Raw genomic sequence first — 21,956 nt, forward strand, 5'->3', positions numbered from 1 at the left:
GTGACAGGGGGTGGCGCTGCAACCTCCCCATCGACCCTGCCTTGAGTGTGATAGGGGGCGGTGCCCCAACCCCCCAATCGGCCCTACCCTGAGCGTGACTGAGGGTGGCATCGCAACCTCCCAATCCGCCCTGCTCTGTGCATGACAGGGGGCGGCGCCCCAACTCCCCAATCAGCCCTGCTCTGAGCCCGACCAGGGGCTGCACCTAGGGATTGGGCCTGCCCTCTGCCACCCGGGAGCAGGCCTAAGCCAGCAGGTCGTTATCTCCTGAGGGGTCCCAGACTGCGAGAGGGCACAGGCCAGGCTGAGGGACCCCCTCTCCCTCCCGAGTGCACAAATTTTTGTGCACTGGGCCTCTAATAACAAATAATAAAATAGAACACTTATAACAATATCCTATATAATAAAAGGGTAATATGAAATTGACCTGAATGGTGGAATGACCGGGAATGACTGGTCACTATGATGCGCACTGACCACCAGCCGCCCCCTGGTGGTCAGTGTGCTTCCACAGGGGGAGCTCCGCTCAACCAGAAGCCGGCTCATGTCTGGCCAGTGCAGCGGCGGTGGCGGGAGCCTCTCCCACCTCCGTGGCAGTGCTAAGGATGTCTGACTAACGGCTTAGGCCCGTTCTGCGCAGGCAGCGGGCCTAAGCCAGCAGGTGGACATCCCCTGAGGGCTTCAGGGCTGCCAGAGGGATGTCTGACTGCCAGCGAAGGCCTGATCCCCCGGGGAGCTGGCCTAAGCCATCAGTTGGACATCCCCCAAGGGGTCCCGGACTGCAAGAGGGCATAGGCTGGGCTGAGGGGATTCCCCCCTTCCACCCCAGTGCACGAATTTTCGTGCACCCGGTCTCTAGTACAATAATAAAACTTGTGTGAATCTGGTCACTAGTTTCAGGGGGTCCCTTGGTGAAGTCTTCTTATATATATATATATACATTGCATTCTGGTATAACTTGTTGCCATCAATCAGAACACGTTTTCTGTTCATGTCTTCTACTCACTAATTTAGTGCCTTTTCATCTTAACTAAGTAGTTATCATGCACTGTCACCATACATTTTGTAGTTTGAGGTACAACAGCAAAACTAGCATGAATTACCTTTTCCTTTTTCACAATTTTATGGGTTGAAGGTTCATTCTTACTTTAGATCTTAACAACTCAGCACACAGCTTTTTTTCTTTTCTATGTCGAGAACTTTCACATTTTCACTTAAACGGAGCACTTAGCAGCTTTTCTTTGTCATATCCGAACTGCCACCATCACTACTCTTCTGCTTTGGAGCCATTATTAAGTAAAATACATGTTATTTGAACACAGCCCTGTGATACTGTGACAGTCAATCTGATAACTCAGATGGCTACTAAATGACTAAGGGTGAGTAGTATGTGTAGCATGGATACACTGGACAAAGGACTGATTAATTTCCCGGGTATGACAGAGCTGGATGGTATGAGACATCATCACACTACTCAGAATGGCCCACAATTGAAAACCTATGAATTATTTATTTCTGGAATTTTCTATTTAATATTTCTGGATGGTGTTTGGCCACAGGTAACTGAATCCATAGAAAGAAAAACCCCAGGGCCGGGGGGAAGGAGGGGAACTACAATATGTGATGAAATATAATATATGTTATTGTTTGCTTTCGGTTTTATGAAACTAACACTTTTTATGTGATCACATTGTTTTCAAGTGGTGTGTTATGTTTACTTTTTTTCTTAAGGAAGAAATAGAAATTATTGTACCAAGAAAGAAATTCATCAGACTAAAACTGACTGTTTTTCTGTATGTAGTCTGGAAATAATTACCTCTATATTTACATATTTAGTTATAGAAAAAAGAACAGGCCAAAAAGAAAACCTCAAAACCATAAATCCAGTGTTTTCAATATTCCTGAATATTTTATATGTTATAAATACAGGAAAGAAATCACATCATGTTCTTCCAGGTATAATTAAAGAAGTATAAGAAAAATAGTGTGTATCATATGCTCAGAATCTAGTCTAGTCCATATTATTTTGTTGGACTACATATTACAGTACTTAACATTCAGGTAATTGTCCAGTATTTATTGAGTAGTTAGCATAAGATAGCAATGTTTTTGTTTGTTTTGTTTTTAATCCTTACCTGAGGACATGCTGAGAGAGAGAGAAAGAGAGAGAGAGAGAAGGGGAGGGGAGGGGAGGAGAGGAGAGGAGAGGAGGAGGGAAACATTGTCTTCTGCATGCTCTCAACAGGGGATCAAACCTGCAACCCATGTATGTGCCCTGACCTGGAATCTTGGCTATCCACTACGGTAGCCGTTAAAGATACATGGTTACTATTGAGAACTTTGAATGTGGATAATATGACTGAGGGATTGAACTTCAAGTTTTATTTAATTTTCATTCATTTAAATTTAAGTAGTCACCTGTTGCTAGTGGCTACCATATTGGACATATGAGTTCTAGAGGCTTGTTTAAGGGAAGAAGGAAAAAGTACTTAAAGAGGCAATACAGTATACTGTAAAATTCAAGGAACTTAATATCAGACAGACTCACCCAGGTGAGGCCTGTGTAATAATCTGTTTGGAGATAAGTTTCCATGTCCTGGCATTTCATCAGCAATTAAGTATTTGTTGAAGGACTAAGTATTCATGTGGAATATTACTATTTTATTTAATAAAACTATAAATTGTGTAGCTATTTTTTAAGGAAAAAATTTTAAGAGTTATAAATTTGGGTGAATGGGCATGTAGAAAGAGAATATATAATGGATTGGCTATTTGAGGTGAATTTTATTTATATGTTTGATAGCTAGATATTTAAGGAAATTAGAGTGAGGAGTGAGGTAGGGATAAGGAAGGGATGGAAGGTGTTCTAGGCAAATGGAACATCCTGAAGAAGGGCACAGCAGATGAAGGATAGAGCATTTTCTGAGAATAAATACTCAGATATTTACCTATAGTTTTGTTGGACTAGAATAGAATAAAATAACACTAAAAAGATAAATTTGATCAATCTTATAACTGGGTCTTGAATGTCATATGGAGAAGTAGTACAGTGAATTAATGCCCTATATGAATTATACACTTTATATATATATAACATGTATATATATGTATGTGTGTATATATATATATATATGTATGTATATATGGATATGTGTCTATTTGATGAATGATATTTTGAACACAAATACTATTAGTATTATCATTAATTAAATTCTTATATAAAAGTTGACTTTACTGCCTAAGGTTAATTTAATCAAATCTCTCTTACATTTCTTTGCCTTTAATGTTTTCACAGATTTCAGAGCAGGACTTCAGAGGCTGCCAAACTTGAAGCCGAAGTAAGCAAAGCACAAGAAACAATTAAAGCTGCGGAAGTCTTAATTAATCAGCTTGATAGAGAACACAAGAGATGGACTGCACAGGTTCGTGTGAGAAAGAAACGTCAAAAATAAGGGCTTCCTTGAAAATACAGGAGATCTATAATGTAATATATTTGTTAAAAAAATAAAAAGGAGAGAAATATCCATTAATTTCGGCTGGCTTAAGAAAAAATGATCTAGATGTTAATGGCTGTTAGGAGAATTAATCTTTAAGCAAAGTATCTTTATATGAATGGATTTTAGACAAAGCATCCTATTTCTCTTTTTTATCTATATTATTGAAGGGAAGGGCAGGGATGAAAAAGAGTTGATGGAAAATGGAGTACTCTTTTTTTGGAACTTACCTTTACCAGTACAGTGATCTTAGGATTTTACACTATTAGCCATTTATTTTTTCTTGAAGTACTCTGTTAAAGGTTGTCTCTTGTTTTTGTTTGTTTTGAAGATTCCCTCTCTCACCACATTCTCACCATCTGCGCATTCAGAAATGTTTGGCCTCAGTATCCTATCACATAGCTTCTTTGCAACTGTTCTGGGTTATTTCATCCAGAAGAGTATCACCTATGATGCTGACCAGAGCTATTATTTCTAGCCTGCTTAGTTTTAAATTCATATTTTCAACTGTACTTTAGATAGTTGCATTTAACTGTCTCAGGAACTCATATGTTTAAATTTATTTTATTTTTCTATCCAAATCTCTATGATTTCCTATATCTCATAGGCATCTTTCTTCTAGGCATTAAAACTAAAAACATGTAGTTATCTTAGACTCTTCCTCTTCCTTATTTACTTGTCATAATCCATTTGCAAATATCTCTTATATTTGTCTTCTTTCCTTAATGCCAATTCTTTTTCTTTTATCCTGAATTCTCCCAACTTGTCTCGCTCCTATCTGACCCTTTAATTGGTTCATTCTTCATTTGTCAGTTTAATCATTTTTCTAAAACCCAATCCATACCGTCACTCACAGCCCAGTTTAAACACTTTCAATGGCTCATAATAACCACACGTTAAATAGAAGCTCCTTCGCATGGCATGGGAAACCTTCCACCACGTTGTTCCCTCCAATCACTGCCTCTCTTTTTCCATTACTTCTGTTTTGCTACATTTTCTGCTCAAACTTATGCTTTAGCCAGCCATGCTTTTAAGTAATGAGTCTCAAAGATTTATCTTTGCTTTATGACTTTGTCATACTCTCTGTATCTTAATTGTATTTTACAAAATGATGCTAATTCACACAGTACATATTTAACTATACTTGGAATAAAAGTTCTGCTTTTGATAAAATTATTAGGAAAATTCAGTGATATTTAAAATATGTTGATCTCTACAAATATATTGGGATTTCACACATTTGTTTAAGATCAGCAGAATTGAAAGCTTTGTTGATATTTTTACATTTTGTCAATTTATTCAAGACAGGGGTTATTACCTTTAACCCATAAATGATTTTTTCCCCTCTATAGTTAAAACTCTAACTTATGAAGCTGTCATTTTTTCCAAGTTAAAACATATCCATACATCACTCTCTTTTTTTCTAGGTTGCAGAGATAACAGAGGAATTAGATACTCTTCCAAAAAGAGCTCAACTAGCTGCTGCATTTATGACATATCTTTCTGCTGCTCCTGAGGGTTTGAGAAAAACCTTTTTGGAAGAATGGACCAAGTCAGCTTGTCTTGAAAGTTTGTATTTAGTTATTCATGAATTTGAAATTTCAGTATACTAAATATGCATCTTTTGTTTTTTGTCATTTTACTTTTTTAAATGAGAAAAACAAATCTGTAAGTTAAAATGTACAGTAGCTACTTTAGATTTGCTGAATTCTACAAATTGCTGAGAATTGTTTTGTTATGATGATTCTTCTATTCCTAAAATCACTCTATGACACTGAGACCACTGAATTATTTTTGGTATATGCATGAGTACAGTTAAACATTTTATTAGTTTAATTATTACAGTAATTTCATATCTTAAGATGAGATGCAAGAACTGCAAAATTCCTTATGAATTTTGTGCTTTTCACAAATTATTATAGTTGTGAAACATTCATTTAATAGATAAAATATAAATTAACTGAATTCCATTTCTTTGTACTTTTTTCCCCTTAGTGTCTGCTGTTAAATGGGGAGGAATAGATTTAATATTAAAGATAATTATGAGATTTTTCTGAGTGTATTTTAAATAGTTGTATCCCCTCCCACTTGTCAAATACAAGCTTGTTATAGTGAAGTATTATTGATATTTTTAACTTTTCAGAATTTGATCTGCGGAGATTTCTTTGTACTGAAAGTGAGCAGTTAATCTGGAAAAGTGAAGGCCTACCATCAGATGATCTTTCCATAGAAAATGCTATTGTTATCCTACAGGTAATAAATCAATTTTAATTTTCTTATCAGATGTATTTCTTTTGAATGCTTTCCTCGTTACACAGAAGTGGAGTATTTTGCTTGGTGAGTCTATAATTTTTAGTATAACTTATTTTTTACCTTAAAAGTTTATAAAGTGTCACTATTTTGGTGGCTAAATATTCTACATTGAACTCCCAGTTAGTAATAGAAATACTTTTGGAATACCTGATTCATTTGGTTGTATGGTTCCTTCACCTAGTGTACATGATTTTATATTTTTATTTAAAAAAAATTTGGGGTTATAAGTTAGAGATGATCATATGCATTTTTTGGAAAATTGTCTCACAGTGTGTGTTCCCCAAAAGTCATTTAAACTTGAAACTATTATAACCTTACTAGAGGCCCAGTGCACAAAATTCATGCACTTGGCGGCGGGGGATGGGGGGCTCCCTCAGCCCGATCTGCGCCTTCTTGTAGTCCGGGACCCTTCGCTCCTTACCACTTGCCTGCTGGCTGCTCCTTAGCACTGCTGCGGAGGCAGGAGAGGCTCCCGCCACCATCGCTAGCACCCCTGGTGGTCATTCCGCTGTTCAGTCGATTTGCATAATAGCCTTTTATTATATAGGATTAGCAATGAATGTGAAAACAAATTCCAAATCATATATACAAACAGATCATTTCATTAAATGACTTTTGATTTTTACCATTAACTTGGTTTATCTTTCTGTTATAGAACTTGGAAGATGATTTCCACCCCTTGATTATGTGATGTTTTCCCCTCTATTCTTTCTATCTTAATAGTTTATACTACATACTACAGTTTTCTCTTTCCACTTTGTGGCCCCCTCTCTCTGCCCACAGACCATTTCCTTATTCCATAACTCCAGAGTCTCAAAGAAAACACTAAATGCTCCTCTTTAGGTAACATAGGCTAAGTATTATTAGATCTTTATTGTGGGCTCTACTCATTCTTGGATAATTTATTTTGATTAATCCTATTAATCAGCTGATATACATTGAACAATAAAGAATGACTCAAATATCAAAGCATAGTACACTTAGGGCAGCGGTTCTCAACCTGTGGGTTGCGACCATCGGAAAACACATATAGCATATCAGATATTTGCATTACGATTCATAACAGTAGCAAAATTACCAGGAGAGAAGTTGCTGATCAAAGATTAAACAGTTTTGTCTTCTTTTAATTTGATTTGGCTTGTTCTTTAATTTATTTTGGAACATCTTTCATTATTATTTTTCACACTAGAATTACAGATTTGAAACTCTAGTGTATATGTCAATAAATTCATTATATTATTGCAAACTATGTGATTTTTATTTTAGTTACTAGAGGCCTGGTGCACGAAATTCATGCATGGCGGGCGGGCCTCAGCCCCGCCTGCACCCTCTGCAATTTGGGACCCCTACACCTTTTTCTTATCTAGCTAACCTCTTCACATTTAAAAAAATTAACTGAAATACTACCTACTCTAGGAAATCCTCTTTGAACAAATCTCTTTACAATCTGTATTAAGTATTTTCATATTATATCATTCTTTTTCTTTAATAGCAACTTAGAGTGGATACAATGTGCTTCTCATTCTTGCATCTGAATTTTTTCTTTTTGCTCTTGTAATAGCAAAGCTTATCCAATTTACATTTGCCCTTCAAGGGCTTATATTTGGTTCAGTTTTTACTTGGCTCCCTGCTTTTTTTTTTAAGCAATAAATTTGGGTTGTGATAGTAAGCCTCACTTGTAATCAAGCCTGTAGGTCTCCCTATCTGAATATTTCTATAATACCTATCACTTTAGCATACCAGAGATTGTGTTCATTTATAGAAAATAACAATAAATGTCACCTGATCATTTGCTCTTCTAGTAATATTTTATAGCAAGGTGTATTATTCTAGTAATTTAACTATTACAAAACAGGCATGCAGAAATAAATCACATTGAACAATAAAGAATGACTCAAATATCAAAGCATAGTACACTTAGGGCAGCGGTTCTCAACCTGTGGGTTGCGACCATCGGAAAACACATATAGCATATCAGATATTTACATTACGATTCATAACAGTAGCAAAATTACCAGGAGAGAAGTTGCTGATCAAAGATTAAACAGTTTTGTCTTCTTTTAATTTGATTTGGCTTGTTCTTTAATTTATTTTGGAACATCTTTCATTATTATTTTTCACACTAGAATTACAGATTTGAAACTCTAGTGTATATGTCAATAAATTCATTATATTATTGCAAACTATGTGATTTTTATTTTAGTTACTAGAGGCCCAGTGCACGAAATTCATGCATGGCGGGCGGGCCTCAGCCCCGCCTGCACCCTCTGCAATTTGGGACCCCTACACCTTTTTCTTATCTAGCTAACCTCTTCACATTTAAAAAAATTAACTGAAATACTACCTACTCTAGGAAATCCTCTTTGAACAAATCTCTTTACAATCTGTATTAAGTATTTTCATATTATATCATTCTTTTTCTTTAATAGCAACTTAGAGTGGATGCAATGTGCTTCTCATTCTTTCATCTGAATTTTTTCTTCTTGCTCTTGTAATAGCAAAGCTTATCCAATTTACATTTGCCCTTCAAGGGCTTATATTTGGTTCAGTTTTTACTTGGCTCCCTGCTTTTTTTTTTAAGCAATAAATTTGGGTTGTGATAGTAAGCCTCACTTGTAATCAAGCCTGTAGGTCTCCCTATCTGAATATTTCTATAATACCTATCACTTTAGCATACCAGAGATTGTGTTCATTTATAGAAAATAACAATAAATGTCACCTGATCATTTGCTCTTCTAGTAATATTTTATAGCAAGGTAGGCTGGTGCCCTAACTCTGGGGAGAGGGAGACTTCCCATGGTTGCAGGCTAGAGGCCCCGGACTCTGCGCCACCCACCGGAACAGGTCCGTAGTGCAGGCTGGTCAGCAGAGCGGCTTTGCCTGGGATCATGGGGAGGCGTGGCCTGTTCTATTCGCCCAGTGATCTTTCGCAGGGAGGCCTGTTCTGTTCGCCCTGCGATCGTTGGTGGGGCGGCCTGTTCTGTTCACCACACGATCCATGCAGGTAGGCCTTGCCTGGCCTGTTTGCCCCCGGTGATGGGTGCTGAGCTGGGGGGTGTGGGCCCAGGCTGCCGCTAGGCGCCTGCGCAGGTGCAAGTGGCCACAGGGTGGCAACATCCGCTTGGCGCCTGTGCCCATAGGCTCAGAGTGGCCGGGGGCTTCTGGGACCCCAGCTGCTCAGGACCTATGGGCAGGCCTACAGGCTAGGAGCGGCCTGGGTCCTGAGGATGTTCCCAGGACCCAGGCCGCTGGGTGCCTGAATATGCAAATTAACTGCCATCTTTGTTGGCAGTTAATTTGCATGTCGTGCTGATTAGCCAATGGGAAGCGTATTGGAGGTACGGTTAATTACCCTTTTTGTCTTTTATTAGATAGGATTCCTTCTCTAAGGTTTTATAATCAGCTCTTCTTTCTTTTTTAGTAATCTAAGAAAGCAATCATTTGCAGATATGAAAAACACATTTTAAGTATTCTCCTTTTTTCATTCTATAAGAAATCAGGGGTAGATGAACCTTTAGATAAGATATATTTATCACAATTTTTATTTTTTATTGATAATAATTTAATTTTATTGATGAAAATACTTTTGTATTCTGAATTGTCTTTTATAATAAGTACAGGAGAAGCTGTTTTTGAAAATAATTGCAAGAATAAGCTTATGTAGATTTACTTTACATTTAATATTTCCAAGTTTCTTATAGATACTTATATGCATTCATATGACAAAAAAACCATTTGGAAAAATTTATTATGGCAATTAATTATTTTGTTGAAATGAATTTGCCATTATGGTCAATACTCTGTCTCAGTTGTAAAGTATACTAGATTTAGAATAAGCTGCTACAATTAAGGGTGTGATCAGATAGCACATGTCTATAACATCTCATTAACATCACCATGTGATGTATGTGAAATTAGATCTGTAAATACACGCAAACTGGATTTCTGGGAAGTCTTCCCTGAGAAGAATGGCCAGGCATAATGAATGAGATGAATTTTTGAATCCGATATCACATCTCCTCACCAACTATACCTGCGCTTTTCTGAGAATCTCCCCCTCTCAGTGGAGGCTTTCCCACATTTAAGGCTGTAGCCACTCATTGTCAACAATTATTCCATTGTATGTCTTTCAAAGATGCTTGAATTTTTCATATTTGTGTTAAGTATTGAAGTTCATGTATTGTCTGGGAGATGAAATAGTCAAATACTTATCCATCATTGGCCTTGTAATGAGAATTAGTTTTATTAGAACAACTGAAAGCTTATATGACCCATGTCCTTGCGGGCAGGGGAAGAACGTGGTCATGATGATTCTATGTCCTGGATTGCCATGATTTATGCCTTTTGTCCTGATGTAATCTTAATAGTTTTCCTTTTATTCCCCAGTGTGTTGGTTTGGGTGATAAATTTTATGATTTTTTTAGAATCAGATAATGGAGAGTATAAGGCTGTTAGAAAGTAGAGAAGTGTGAGTGATAAGCTTCCAAAAAGAAGATGGAAAGATGATTAATTTAAATGTCACAGTATTATAATTTTTTATTTAAATCTTACAGTATTAACCATTTTTCTTGTGTAGAGATATATTAAATATTTGACTTTTACTGTATATACAGTTCAGTTTCAAATTAATTTTCTTTGAACCACTTAGAATTTCTGAGATTATTTTTCTTTCCTGCCATTCAAAGTATGATAAGGAAATGCAAACTAATTTGCTATTAGTCTAAAGAATACAAAATTATAAAGTTAAATCACATATGCAAATAAATAATAATCATCAACATTTGTATAGTACTTTCTGTGTTGTGTCTATATTACTATTTTACAATTTATATAGGTAAAGCACTTAAGTACTTATTTTTTTGAATTTTCAAACCAACCCTATCTTGTAGATATGGACATGGAAACACAGAAGGGTTAAGTTGCTTGTCCAAGGTCACACAGCTGTCAAATGGTAGAGCCATTCTTATCTTGCTTATAGGTATTAAAAATAAAATAGAGTATCCTAGATATTTTAAAATAATCTCTACCAAAAATATCCACTGCCCATTCCTGTCCTCCCCCTCCCCAGGGAGAGAAGGATTAAAAGATATAAATAGATATTATGTGTCTCCTGCATTTGCCCTCTGTTCTGAGCTCCTGACCTCTAGTTCTAGCTTCTAAGGTTAGATATTATCTAGAGCTCCCTTCCTTGCTAGCTCAAGCTCTGTCTCTTTATTAATCATTATTATTATTATTATTAGTTTAGTGAAGAATCTTTCAGTGGCCAAGTACAGTTCATTTACCAAAAAAAAAAAGAAAAGCAACACATGCTTTTAAATAACTGAGAGGTTCAAAAGATTGGGTGTGGCTTTAGAATTCAAATGATTTACCAGGATATTGCTCTCTCTCCTCTTAAGAGATGGATTCATTCTCAGATTCTCTCTACCCGAGTTAAGAATGGCTCTTGGTGACTATAGACTTACCACTATCAGAGTATATGTTCCCAGACTAAAGATGTCTTCACCTTTCTGTCCTCCCCTCTCACCCCAATTCATTTATGTCAGCACCCCAAAATGATTCTGATTGGTAGCTTGGGTCACTTGCTCGCCCCTCGAGTGCAGTGCTAGATTGATAATCCCATCCGAAATACATTGAGTGGCGCATAAAAGGTAGGTAAAGATAGCAGCTATCCACTCTAATACTTTTTTTCTTCCTCCCCCACTGCTTATAAAGTGCTTCTCATTTATTTCCTACCAGTGGAAATAACACAATCTTGGCCCAGTAATAGAAGCTGCAAATCTGCAAGTCCTCCTCACTTTAATTTTACATTTAGTTACTTATCCAACAAGTCTTGTGAAAGCTATTTCTCAAATGTATAATTATTTTATTCTGTTCTAACTACATCCACCACCAATGGCTTCATTTAAGGCCTTCATCATTTTATACCTGGTTAAATACATTATTATACCAGTTGGTCCCTTGCCCCCAATATCACTTCCTTTACTGCTTTGTAATGATCTTTCTAAAATGTTAATCTGATCATGACAGTTCCAAAATTAATATATTTGAGTGACTTTCAGTCTCCTGAAGTATAAAAATTTCATTATTCTTAAACATGCCATGAAAAGTTCATGATCAGAAAGACTGAAATTACTCCTGCCATTTTGTATGCAGCATCTTTGCCTACACTTTTTACTCTTATGGTGCCAAACTACTGATGGTTTCGCAAATGTACCCAGGCTTTTGATTCCTCTCTCCTTCATGCTCTTGTCTATCCTTGAAATGCTTTTTCATCTCTTTGCCAAATCAGTCCGATTTATTTTTCTTAGTTTAACTTGAATTGCTTCCCAGCAGCTTCCCTTAACTCCACCTGCGATCTTACAGAATATTGTGTACTCTTCCATTATAGAATTTTTATTTTTGGCTGCTTTATTAGATGTGAAGTCATTAAGGGTAAGAAGATACCTAATTAATTTCTTTATCACTCACTTTATCTTACCATGGTGGTTATGCAGTGTCTGGTAGGTAAATGAATACATGAATGAATAAAAGTCAATATTTTGCGATCTATTATAATTTGTTAAATGTAGATTTTAACTACTTTTAATCAACACAGACTTAAAATATACCTTAGAGATTTTATTTAAATCTCTCCAGAGAAGTATAAATAAATGAATACAAATCTATAAATACTCTTTGAAATTCTTAAAAATGTTTTTTGTTCTAAAAACATAATTTTTTGAAACTTTGTCTTCTTTTTTCTTATTTTGCATCAGATCATTGGTTTGAAGTCATGGGTAAGGCCTTTTTAAGACATTTAAAATAATCATGTGCATGGTTAGTTAAAACTTAGTAGACTTGAGAAATGTTTGCTATTGAATGCTAACATAAAATAAGATCTAAAACCTAGGTGTGGTATGTTGGTAATACTTAATAGGATCTTTACTAACCATCTCATTTTGCTGGGAATAGCAGATTTACATGATGGAGCAATAAGTGCAACTTCCAGAAAGAGAGTTTGGGTGAAGATCATAAGCAGTGACACAGAGGGAACTGTGATGAGAGCAGGCCATTCTGGGGGCAAACAAAAAGGGGTGCTTTGCCCAGTTGGTGTGGCTCAGTGATTGAGCATCGACCTATGAACCTGGTCTCAGTTCCATTCCCTGTCAGGGCACATGCCTGGGGTGTTGGCTCAATCCCCAGTAGGAGGCGTACAGGAGGCAGCCAACCAGTGATTCTGTCTCATCACTGATGTTTCTATCTCTCCCTCTCCCTTCCTCTGTGACATCAATAAAATTTTTAAAAAAGGATGTGTGCATTGTCTGGAAAGAACTTTAAAGCCCTAATAAAACTGTTATAAACTCAGTCAGCTCTTTATTATCACCATATGCTGGCAGTTTTTAACAATGTTGCTGGTAAAATGCTCTTCATCCCTGGGGCATATGTTCCCCACTACCCGCCTCCTTCTTGGTATGTCACTGAAAGAACATCTTGTTCTTAGTATTAGACATACCTCAGTTCTAAGTCTTTGTTTTACTTTGATTTCATGTGTGTTCTCCCTATAGCACACAACTGCTTACAGTTTTCAGATAAATGAAAATTTAAGAAAAGTTAAATCAGTCATTATTATTTAACTCTGATTGACTAGGTAACAATGATTATTAGATGACTTAAATTTACATATATTTAAATTTTTCACATATATATATATATATATGGGTTCTTTTCATCTGCTAAGTGGCTTTGTGTATAGGGCATGTTCACTGGTTTTTAACTTTCCTTTTGTTTCAGAGTTTAATTAGTGATGTGTATTCTGTAATGTATTTAGTTCCTAATTCATTAGATCAGCGGTTCTCAACCTGTGGGTTGAGACCCCTTTGGGGGTCAAACGACCCGTTCACAGGGGTCATTTAAGACCATCGGAAAACACATATATAATTACATATTGTTTTTGTGATTAATCACTATGCTTTAATTATGTTCGATTTGTAACAATGAAAGTACATCCTGCATATCAGATATTTACATTACGATTCATAACAGTAGCAAATTTACAGTTATGAAGTAGCAACGAAAATAATTTTATGGTTGGGGGTCACCACAACATTAGGAACTGTATTAAAGGGTTGCGGCATTAGGAAGGTTGAGAACCACTGCATTAGATCTTAAATTATAACTTATGTAATTTTTTCCTCTAGGGCACTTCTATTGTAATATTAACTATGTAACACTTTATAAGAATGAATGTTTTAAATATAAGACATTATATTGATAATTATTTCAATAATACTTTTGTAATTAGTTCATACTTCTCTTTTAAGGCCTTTATTGTTTATTCAACCAAAGAATATATAAAGTTAGGCAGTAACTTGGTTGTCCAGAGCTCTTGCTTACTATGTTGTTAATTTACATCGTCTGTTACTTTGTAGTAAATAAGACTGTATTTACTTTACTGTGATTTTAATTTTGTTATCTATTATTAATTACTGGTAACTCTAAAATTTATTAATGTGGCCTCTGGTACAGCTAAGAACTGTACCTTTAATTCTTCCTCATGGTTGTATATTTATATTCTCCAAAGACTAAGAGAAAAACTAACTCAGTAATTGATTCAAAATTTTTAGGAAATTATTTCCATTTAATAAAAACTTCTAATTTTTCTTTTGAACTAGAGTCGAGTATGCCCATTTCTTATAGACCCTTCTTCCCAAGCTACAGAATGGTTAAAAACACATTTGAAAGACTCACATTTGGAAGTTATTAACCAGCAGGTGTGTATAACATAATTTAGATACCAACTAGTAATGACATTTTATGGTGAAAAGCACTCTGTGTCTATAATCAGGAAATATAGATCAAAGCTGAGTCCTATTAACTTACCTGGTGTGGGACCTGGGAAAAGAATGTAACTCTCTTAGCTTCAGATTTTTAATTTGTAAGAAAGGGATAAGAATATTTGTTTGATTTCTTTTAAGTGCAGGACATTGATCTAAGTCCTGGAAATGTAATGGTGAGTAAAGTAGTCACACTTCCTGCACTCATGGACAAGACTGTCTAATAGGTTAGAGGCAGGGGTGGGGAACCTTTTTTCTGCCAAGGGCCATTTGGCTATTTATAACATCATTCATGGGCCATAAAAAATTATCAACTTAAAAATTAGCCTGCTATATTTGGTCAAACATTTAACTCAGGGCCAGATCAAATAATTTCCTGGGCCTTATACGTCCCTCAGGTCGGATGTTCCCCAATCCTGGGCTAGAGAGACAAGCAATAAGCACTTACACTAAATTATGTTTAAAGACACGAGTATAAGATCTTATACAAATGAGTTACTAATTGAGCTTGGAGAAAAACTTCCTGGACTTTTAATATACTTGTAGTTTCTCTCAGTGTCTCTTATAATTTATTGTTCTTATAACTGACCAAGAATATCTTTGATGTGTCCTAAGATTTGACACATGTTCAGTGAAATTTAATCATATTCTTTCAGGTTATCACTTCTCACTGTCATATTTATCTTGGGAAGAAAATTATTTTTGGCCAAGTTTTCTTTTTTTTTTTTTTCATTTTGAGGAAGGGCTAGTTGTATGATTAATTTTCATAGATATTTTTTAGGTGATTGAAAAATTGCCTTTTTAAAACATACTTCACTTATAAAATGGGGATATTGACCTTATTTGTGTGTTGAGAATAATTGTAAATTAGGTAATACACATAATACTTTAATGTCACTGTGGTTTGCAGTAGATCTTAATAATTATTATTTCAAATATTTAATTTATTTTAACCACAGCTGGAGGTCTGGAGTGATGTTGGAAATTGCTCTTTTCCTAGCCAGGAGGCCTTAAAATTCTTGCATGGTTATAGAATTTTGTCTAAAAATTCTTTTCACCATGATTAGGCATACTACACAAAGAAAAGTTTACTAGAATTTAACCAAAGTAGTTCTTATTAAGTACGGGATGAATAACTTATTGCACATAGAATTTGAAAAGTTGTTTCTGCATCAATTTGAAATTGTGATGGAAGGCTGAAAAAAGCTTTTTTATTGTTAAGGTAAAAATCCTTATTTTTCTTATGTCTATTTTAATTATTTATGAAATTTATTTGATAATTTATTCAACTAAAATGGTTCATTCCTAAGTACTTATAATTAGAAAAGCAATCATAAATAATTTGAATTGTTAACATGCATATTACATTTTAAAATATTCATAATATTCCTGTTAATATAGTCATTTATTATCTGTAAGAATTTTTATAAATATTAAGGAAATGAAGGAATTAATATGTATTCTTTTTTTCTCTTAGGATAGTAACTTTATTACAGCTCTTGAGTTGGCAGTACGTTTTGGGAAAACTCTTATTATACAAGAGATGGACAGTGTAGAACCTGTTCTTTATCCATTATTGAGACGGGATCTAGTTGCTCAAGGTAAATATTTGACAGTTTCCAGATAGTAATTTTTTAAATTTTCAAAGTAATTAACTTTATAACTGACTGACTTTTTTTCTTGCCACTGAATCTGAGGAAATAGAAACTTTCTGTGGAGGTTGATTGTAATGTCATTAGAGTCTAATAGTAACAACAAGTAAAGAAATTCTTAAAGTGCCTTTATTGAAGAGTCACTGTGTTGGGCATCTCCCAGACCCAGACTATTCCTGGATACAGTGTTTTATTAGGAAGACTCACAGGATCCAGCATATTTTCATTCAGAGCTAATATTTACTGCAGGGAAAGGATACAAAGCAAAATCAGCAAAGAGAAGACACATAGGGTGAAGTCAGGAGTTAAGAAACCAGGTGTAAGCTTCTAAGAGTCTTTTTCCATTGGAGTCACCCAGGACATGCTAATCCCCCTGCACTGAGTGATGACAACTGATTTTTGATTTAGTGCCCGGAGTTTTTATTGGAAGCTGATTTTTATTGAAGGCTATAGTCTTCCTGGTGCATAGCTAAATTCCAGACTCCCTAAAGGAAAGTAGGTGTTCATCATAAACCACATTTTTTATATAAACAGCTTAAGTACAGTGAGTCACTCTTAGGTGATCTGGGATTAGTGAGAACCCTCGAAAAATCCAAATTCCCAGTTTCTGGTTATGGGCCTACCTTGCAAGCAGGCCTTTCTAAGACTAGCAGTCTCACTACTGTTGTGTTACCTCTTTTCTGCATAGGTACCTAATCCAGACTTTGTCGATTAGAAAGTAATGTAAAGTATGTCATGCAAAATGAATACACATACATACACAGATATGTACTTATACATATATACATACACATACTTATGCCACACACATTGGTAGCACTACAAGGTTTAAATATAAAATTGGAGAAAATAGGGCAAAGCAATGAAATAGCAAAGCATGCACTGTGTGCTGATCACCTATTACCCCCCCAAATCAGTATGTTTGGCCTGGCAGTCCTTGATATGTTGTGAAATGAACTCTAGTAGTGGGTCTTTTGCTTTTGTAACCTGGAGTTACTTCCACACTTCAATCTCTGGTCTCAGTCTGTTTTTATTGTGTTAACTCAGATTTGCTGAGCTAGTTCTTGCTATGCTATATTTAAGGATGAGTGTGTGTGTGTGTGTGTGTGTGTGTGTAAATGACCCTTTAGTGCCATCTGGATATGACTCTTTTTAGTCTATGTTCTGGCCCTCGAGGGCTCATTAAATATAAACCCCCTGATTGGTGTCAGGTTTTAGCAGTATCTGTGGCATTGTCTGAGAATGGGTGTTAACAAGGTCTGAAAAGCTGGATCTGGTGAAAGTGACATATTCCAGATCATGATTGGGTCACATTAGGAACCACTGTTCCAGATAGTTGTGCAGGACTATTTGAATCAATTTGTTTATTTTATAACTATGAAAAGGGAGTTAGTTAATCTTGGTCCCTACCTTACTTTTTTTTGCCTTTCTCTCAGGGTTGGATGCATTCATATCACATTCTTTGAAGTCTGTTATTCTCCTTGAGTATACTTCAGATTGTCCTTTTCCATAGTGTTGAGCTCTTCATGAATTGCCATTTTGTCATCATACATTTCCCTTGGGCACAGTGGATGGTTGTCCCAGAACCACATAAACAAAGTCTGTGTCCAGTTTCATTTACATACCAGTGTCCTTAATCTAAGCAATATGAACTGCCTTTCTACATACTGAGGTCAAAGCAGGTACCCATAATGGGAGTAGTAAATGCTTTTCCTCTTCAAATTTATGCTATTCAAAAATCCTTCAAATATATATTGATAATAAAAGTGTAATATGCTAATTAGACTGGACAGCCGAACGACCTTCCGGATGTCCTTCTGGATGACCTTCCGGAAGAAGCTGGTCTGCATGGATTTCGTGCATCGGGCCTCTAGTATATTAATAATACAAATGAGCAACGTGCAGTTCCTCCTCAATTTCTCATTGTTTTTTATTTTATGATTTCTGTGTGCCTAATTGTTCAGCCCTTGCAGAAGGTAAATATGGCAATTTGCAATTGGTAAATAATTGAAGACCACTGGATCAGCTAGACATGTAGAAGTTGTTAAGAAAGAGGCTGGTATAGTTGGCAAATAGTTCAAGTTTTACTAACAATATATGTCAAAAGTATTTTTCATTATCCAGTCCATTACATTTATTTCATTTCCATGTGGGGTTTGAGTATGGATCCAGGAGTTATAGTACAAATGATAGCTGAACTTCATTGTTGGCTTTTTTTAGTCCACATGCTTACTAGTAACCTTAGTCAGGGTTGCTTCATATGGGCATATGTATTTGAATTAAGTTTGTGATTAATTGTTATATCTGTTTCTAGAGGGTGGCTCTCCATGTGGGTATGTCTTTGTCAGACCAATTGGATCTGGGAAGCCCAATGCTATAAACAGCCAGACCAGCCTTCCAGGTTACATTTGGCAACATGTGAAGACATTTTTGATTGTCACAATACAAGAGTTCTATGCCAGGGACATCTTAAAATGCTCAGAGCATCTCCCAACAAATCATTTTCCAGCACAAATTGTCAATAGTGTTGAGGTTGAGAAACCCTAAGCTAGCTAACTGGTGTGACCCATGAATCTCTGTACTGATATTATATATATTTAAATATGTTTTTATTGATTTTTTAGAGAGAGAAAGAAGGGACAGGGATAGAGAGATAGAAACACAATGAAAGAAAAACATCATCGAACGGCTACCTCCTGCACACCCCCTACTGGGTATCGAGCCCACAACCTGTGCATGTAACCTGACTGGTACTGATTAGCCAATGGGAAGGGTAGCGGTCGTACACCAATTACCATGTTTCTCTTTTATTAGTGTAGATATTTAAATATGTTTTTATTGATTTTTTAGAGAGAGAAAGAAGGGACAGGGATAGAGAGATAGAAACACAATGAAAGAAAAACATCATCAAACGGCTACCTCCTGTACACCCCCTACTGGGTATCGAGCCCACAACCTGTGCATGTAACCTGACTGGTAATTGAACCAGTGACCTCTTGGTTCCTGAGTCCACACTCAACCAATGAGCCATACCAGCCAGGCTGTACTGATATATTTTAGTTAGTCTCAGCATGGCATGAATATATCCTTATATACAATCACCCCAAATGTCCACATCTATTATACAAGTTGACCAAAGAAAACAAAATATACTCAAGCCTGATTCAGGTTCAGAAACCAAGATAATAGACATGTAAGTTAAGACTTCCTCTGGAAAGAAGACAGGAGACCAAATCTTATACGTGTACCCAATCATTCTGTCTTCATAGTTCTCTAAACTACAGTAAAGGTTTTGTGTCCTGATGAAAAAATTGGCCGAAATTAACTCCAGCATAGGTTAACTCCAATGTAAATGAAGACTTTCTACAGTTAAGAATGTGTTGGATTTATAGTTCTACATCTCATATTTTCTAGAGTAGGATATGGGGCTTATAAACAAGTGTCTTTTTTTAGACAATAAGCCATTTACTTTGAATTTTTAAAATGTTATATCCAAATAATACATGCTTACATAATCGTATAGTACATAATGGCAATGGTGTTTTGTCCTTCCCCTCCTCATTATTAGTCCTACTAACTAGAGAAAACCAGTTACTTTTCAATTTTAATATTTTGTTGAAATATAAATGGATGTGTATCCTATATAATAAAGAGTTAATATGCTAATTAGACCAAACAGTAGAATGACCATCCAGATGACCTCTGGACGACCATTCAGATAACCTTCAGGACGAAGCCAGGGACTGCGAGGACCTAGGCAGCAGAGGGCTATGAGGGCCGAGCTCCTCACACGAATTTTGTGCATCAGGCCTCTAGTATATATTTAAGCACCCAGATTAAGATACAGAGCTTTATCAGCACTCCAGAAGAGCTCTTACTTACCACTCTCCCCAACAAGGATAACCACAGTCCTGACTAAATAGCATAGATAGGTTCTGCTTGTATATGAACATTGCATAAATGAGAAGGAAAAAAAAGAGCAGCACCTGGTAACTGAGGGCTGGGAACTGACCTGGCTCTAATAGCTTGGCTATGGTGTTCTATTGAACGTAAAGCATTTCACATTTCTAACATTAGACATGTCACTCAATGCCCATAATCAACCATAATCAAGCCTGAGCACGAAAACAAGAATACTTTCCACATCACAAAAATAACCAAACATCTTTCTCTCCCAGCTAATTTGAGTGTCTTCTGCTTTGTTACCAATTATAACAGTCTTACTCTATTTCTTTCCTCTTCTAGATGAAAATTATTGATACCATTCATAGATTGTTTGCTCTTTCTGATGGCACTCATTCCCCAGCAAAATACACTTTCTTTGAACCATTCCCAAATCATCTAAGTCTAAATCCTATAACTAGCGCCTCAGTGCCTTCTTACTAAGGCAGTGCAGTTTCCCATGATGATCTATCTTTAACTGCAAATGCCAGTAAACCTGAGCGGATGCTCTTTCAGCATTGGTTTTATTTTGTTTTGTTTATAGTGTATATTTTGTGCATGGCTCAGCTTTGGCTAAGTTATTTTTTAGGTATTTGTCCATTCATCCACATTGTCAAATCTATGTATATATTGTTAAATATATGTAATAATGTCATATCTTTTTAATTTCTCTTGGTTTTGTAATGATGTCTCCTTTTCCTTGATCATGGTAATTTTTTCTTCGTTCCTTGATCAGTCTTGATAAGGTTTACTAATTTTTTACTAATTTTTTTAAAATATCAACTTTTAACTTTGTTGATTTTCTTTTTTTTATTGTCTAAAGTTTTACATATGTCTCCTTTTCCCCCAACGATTTTCTTTATTGTATTTTATTTTTTTCACATATACATGTCTCATTTAATTTGATAGAATATTTTCATTAACAATCATGAAAAAGATATAATTGCTTATGCTTGAAATAATATATTCATATAATTTTTTAAAATTAAAGTGTAGTTGACATACAATATTGTATTAGTTTCAGGTGGTCAATGGTGAATTAACATCTCTATACCTTACAAAGTGATCATGACAAGTCTAGTAACCTTTCATCATTGTACAAAGATACATTGACTATCTGATATTATTGACTATATTCCCTAAACTGTCCATTCCATTCCATGACTGTTGTATTTTTAAACTGATTTTTACTCTTCATTATTTTATTTCTATTATTTTCCTTAGATTTTGTATGTTCATTTTTTCTGTATTTTTGAGATGGAAATTAAAAATATTGGTGTTCAGTCTTTTCCCCCCTAATATATGCATTTATGTCTATAAATTTTCCTCTAAGTCTAGCTTCATACTACAAGTTTTGATTTTTTTCTTTGACTTATAAATTAATTAGCAATTTTTTGGTGGTGTTTAATTTCCAAGGAGTTGGAAGTTTTCTAGTTACCTTTTTTATTGATTTTTAGCTTAAGTTTATTGTGGTCAGAAAACTTATTCTGAAGTGTTTGTTTGTTTTTGAATTCTGTTGAACCTCTCGCTCTGACATGGATTATTTTCATAAATGTTCTATGTACTATTGAAAATTATGTGAATTTTGCTAATGGTTGCTTTAATTTTCTCAAGTTAATTAAGTCAAGTTTGTTAATTGTATTACCTTCCATGTCTTTTTAAAATTTAAATTCTTTATTGTTTAAAGGATTACATAAGTCTTCTTTTTCCCCCATTGACCACTCCCCCGCCCCCCCCACCCC

At 35.5% G+C, this 21,956-nt stretch overlaps 1 protein-coding gene across 6 annotated transcripts in view; it reads left to right on the top strand.

The window, feature by feature from the left end:
• Positions 1 to 21,956, top strand: part of DYNC2H1 (dynein, cytoplasmic 2, heavy chain 1) — a 289,555-nt gene that overhangs the window by 124,877 nt on the left and 142,722 nt on the right. For 5 of the 6 annotated variants that reach the window (XM_005856867.2, XM_014539785.1, XM_014539789.1 and 2 more), the window contains exons 61-66: positions 3,296 to 3,422; positions 4,922 to 5,063; positions 5,638 to 5,747; positions 12,563 to 12,583; positions 14,459 to 14,557; positions 16,098 to 16,221. In XM_005856867.2, coding sequence (XP_005856929.1) covers positions 3,296 to 3,422; positions 4,922 to 5,063; positions 5,638 to 5,747; positions 12,563 to 12,583; positions 14,459 to 14,557; positions 16,098 to 16,221 — 623 coding nt within the window. The remainder of the gene's footprint in view (positions 1 to 3,295; positions 3,423 to 4,921; positions 5,064 to 5,637; positions 5,748 to 12,562; positions 12,584 to 14,458; positions 14,558 to 16,097; positions 16,222 to 21,956) is intronic. The other variant, XM_005856868.2, reaches the window with a different exon arrangement.

This window comes from Myotis brandtii, unplaced genomic scaffold (assembly GCF_000412655.1).
Source record: "Myotis brandtii unplaced genomic scaffold, ASM41265v1 scaffold105, whole genome shotgun sequence".
Classification (NCBI taxonomy): Eukaryota; Metazoa; Chordata; class Mammalia; order Chiroptera; family Vespertilionidae; genus Myotis; species Myotis brandtii.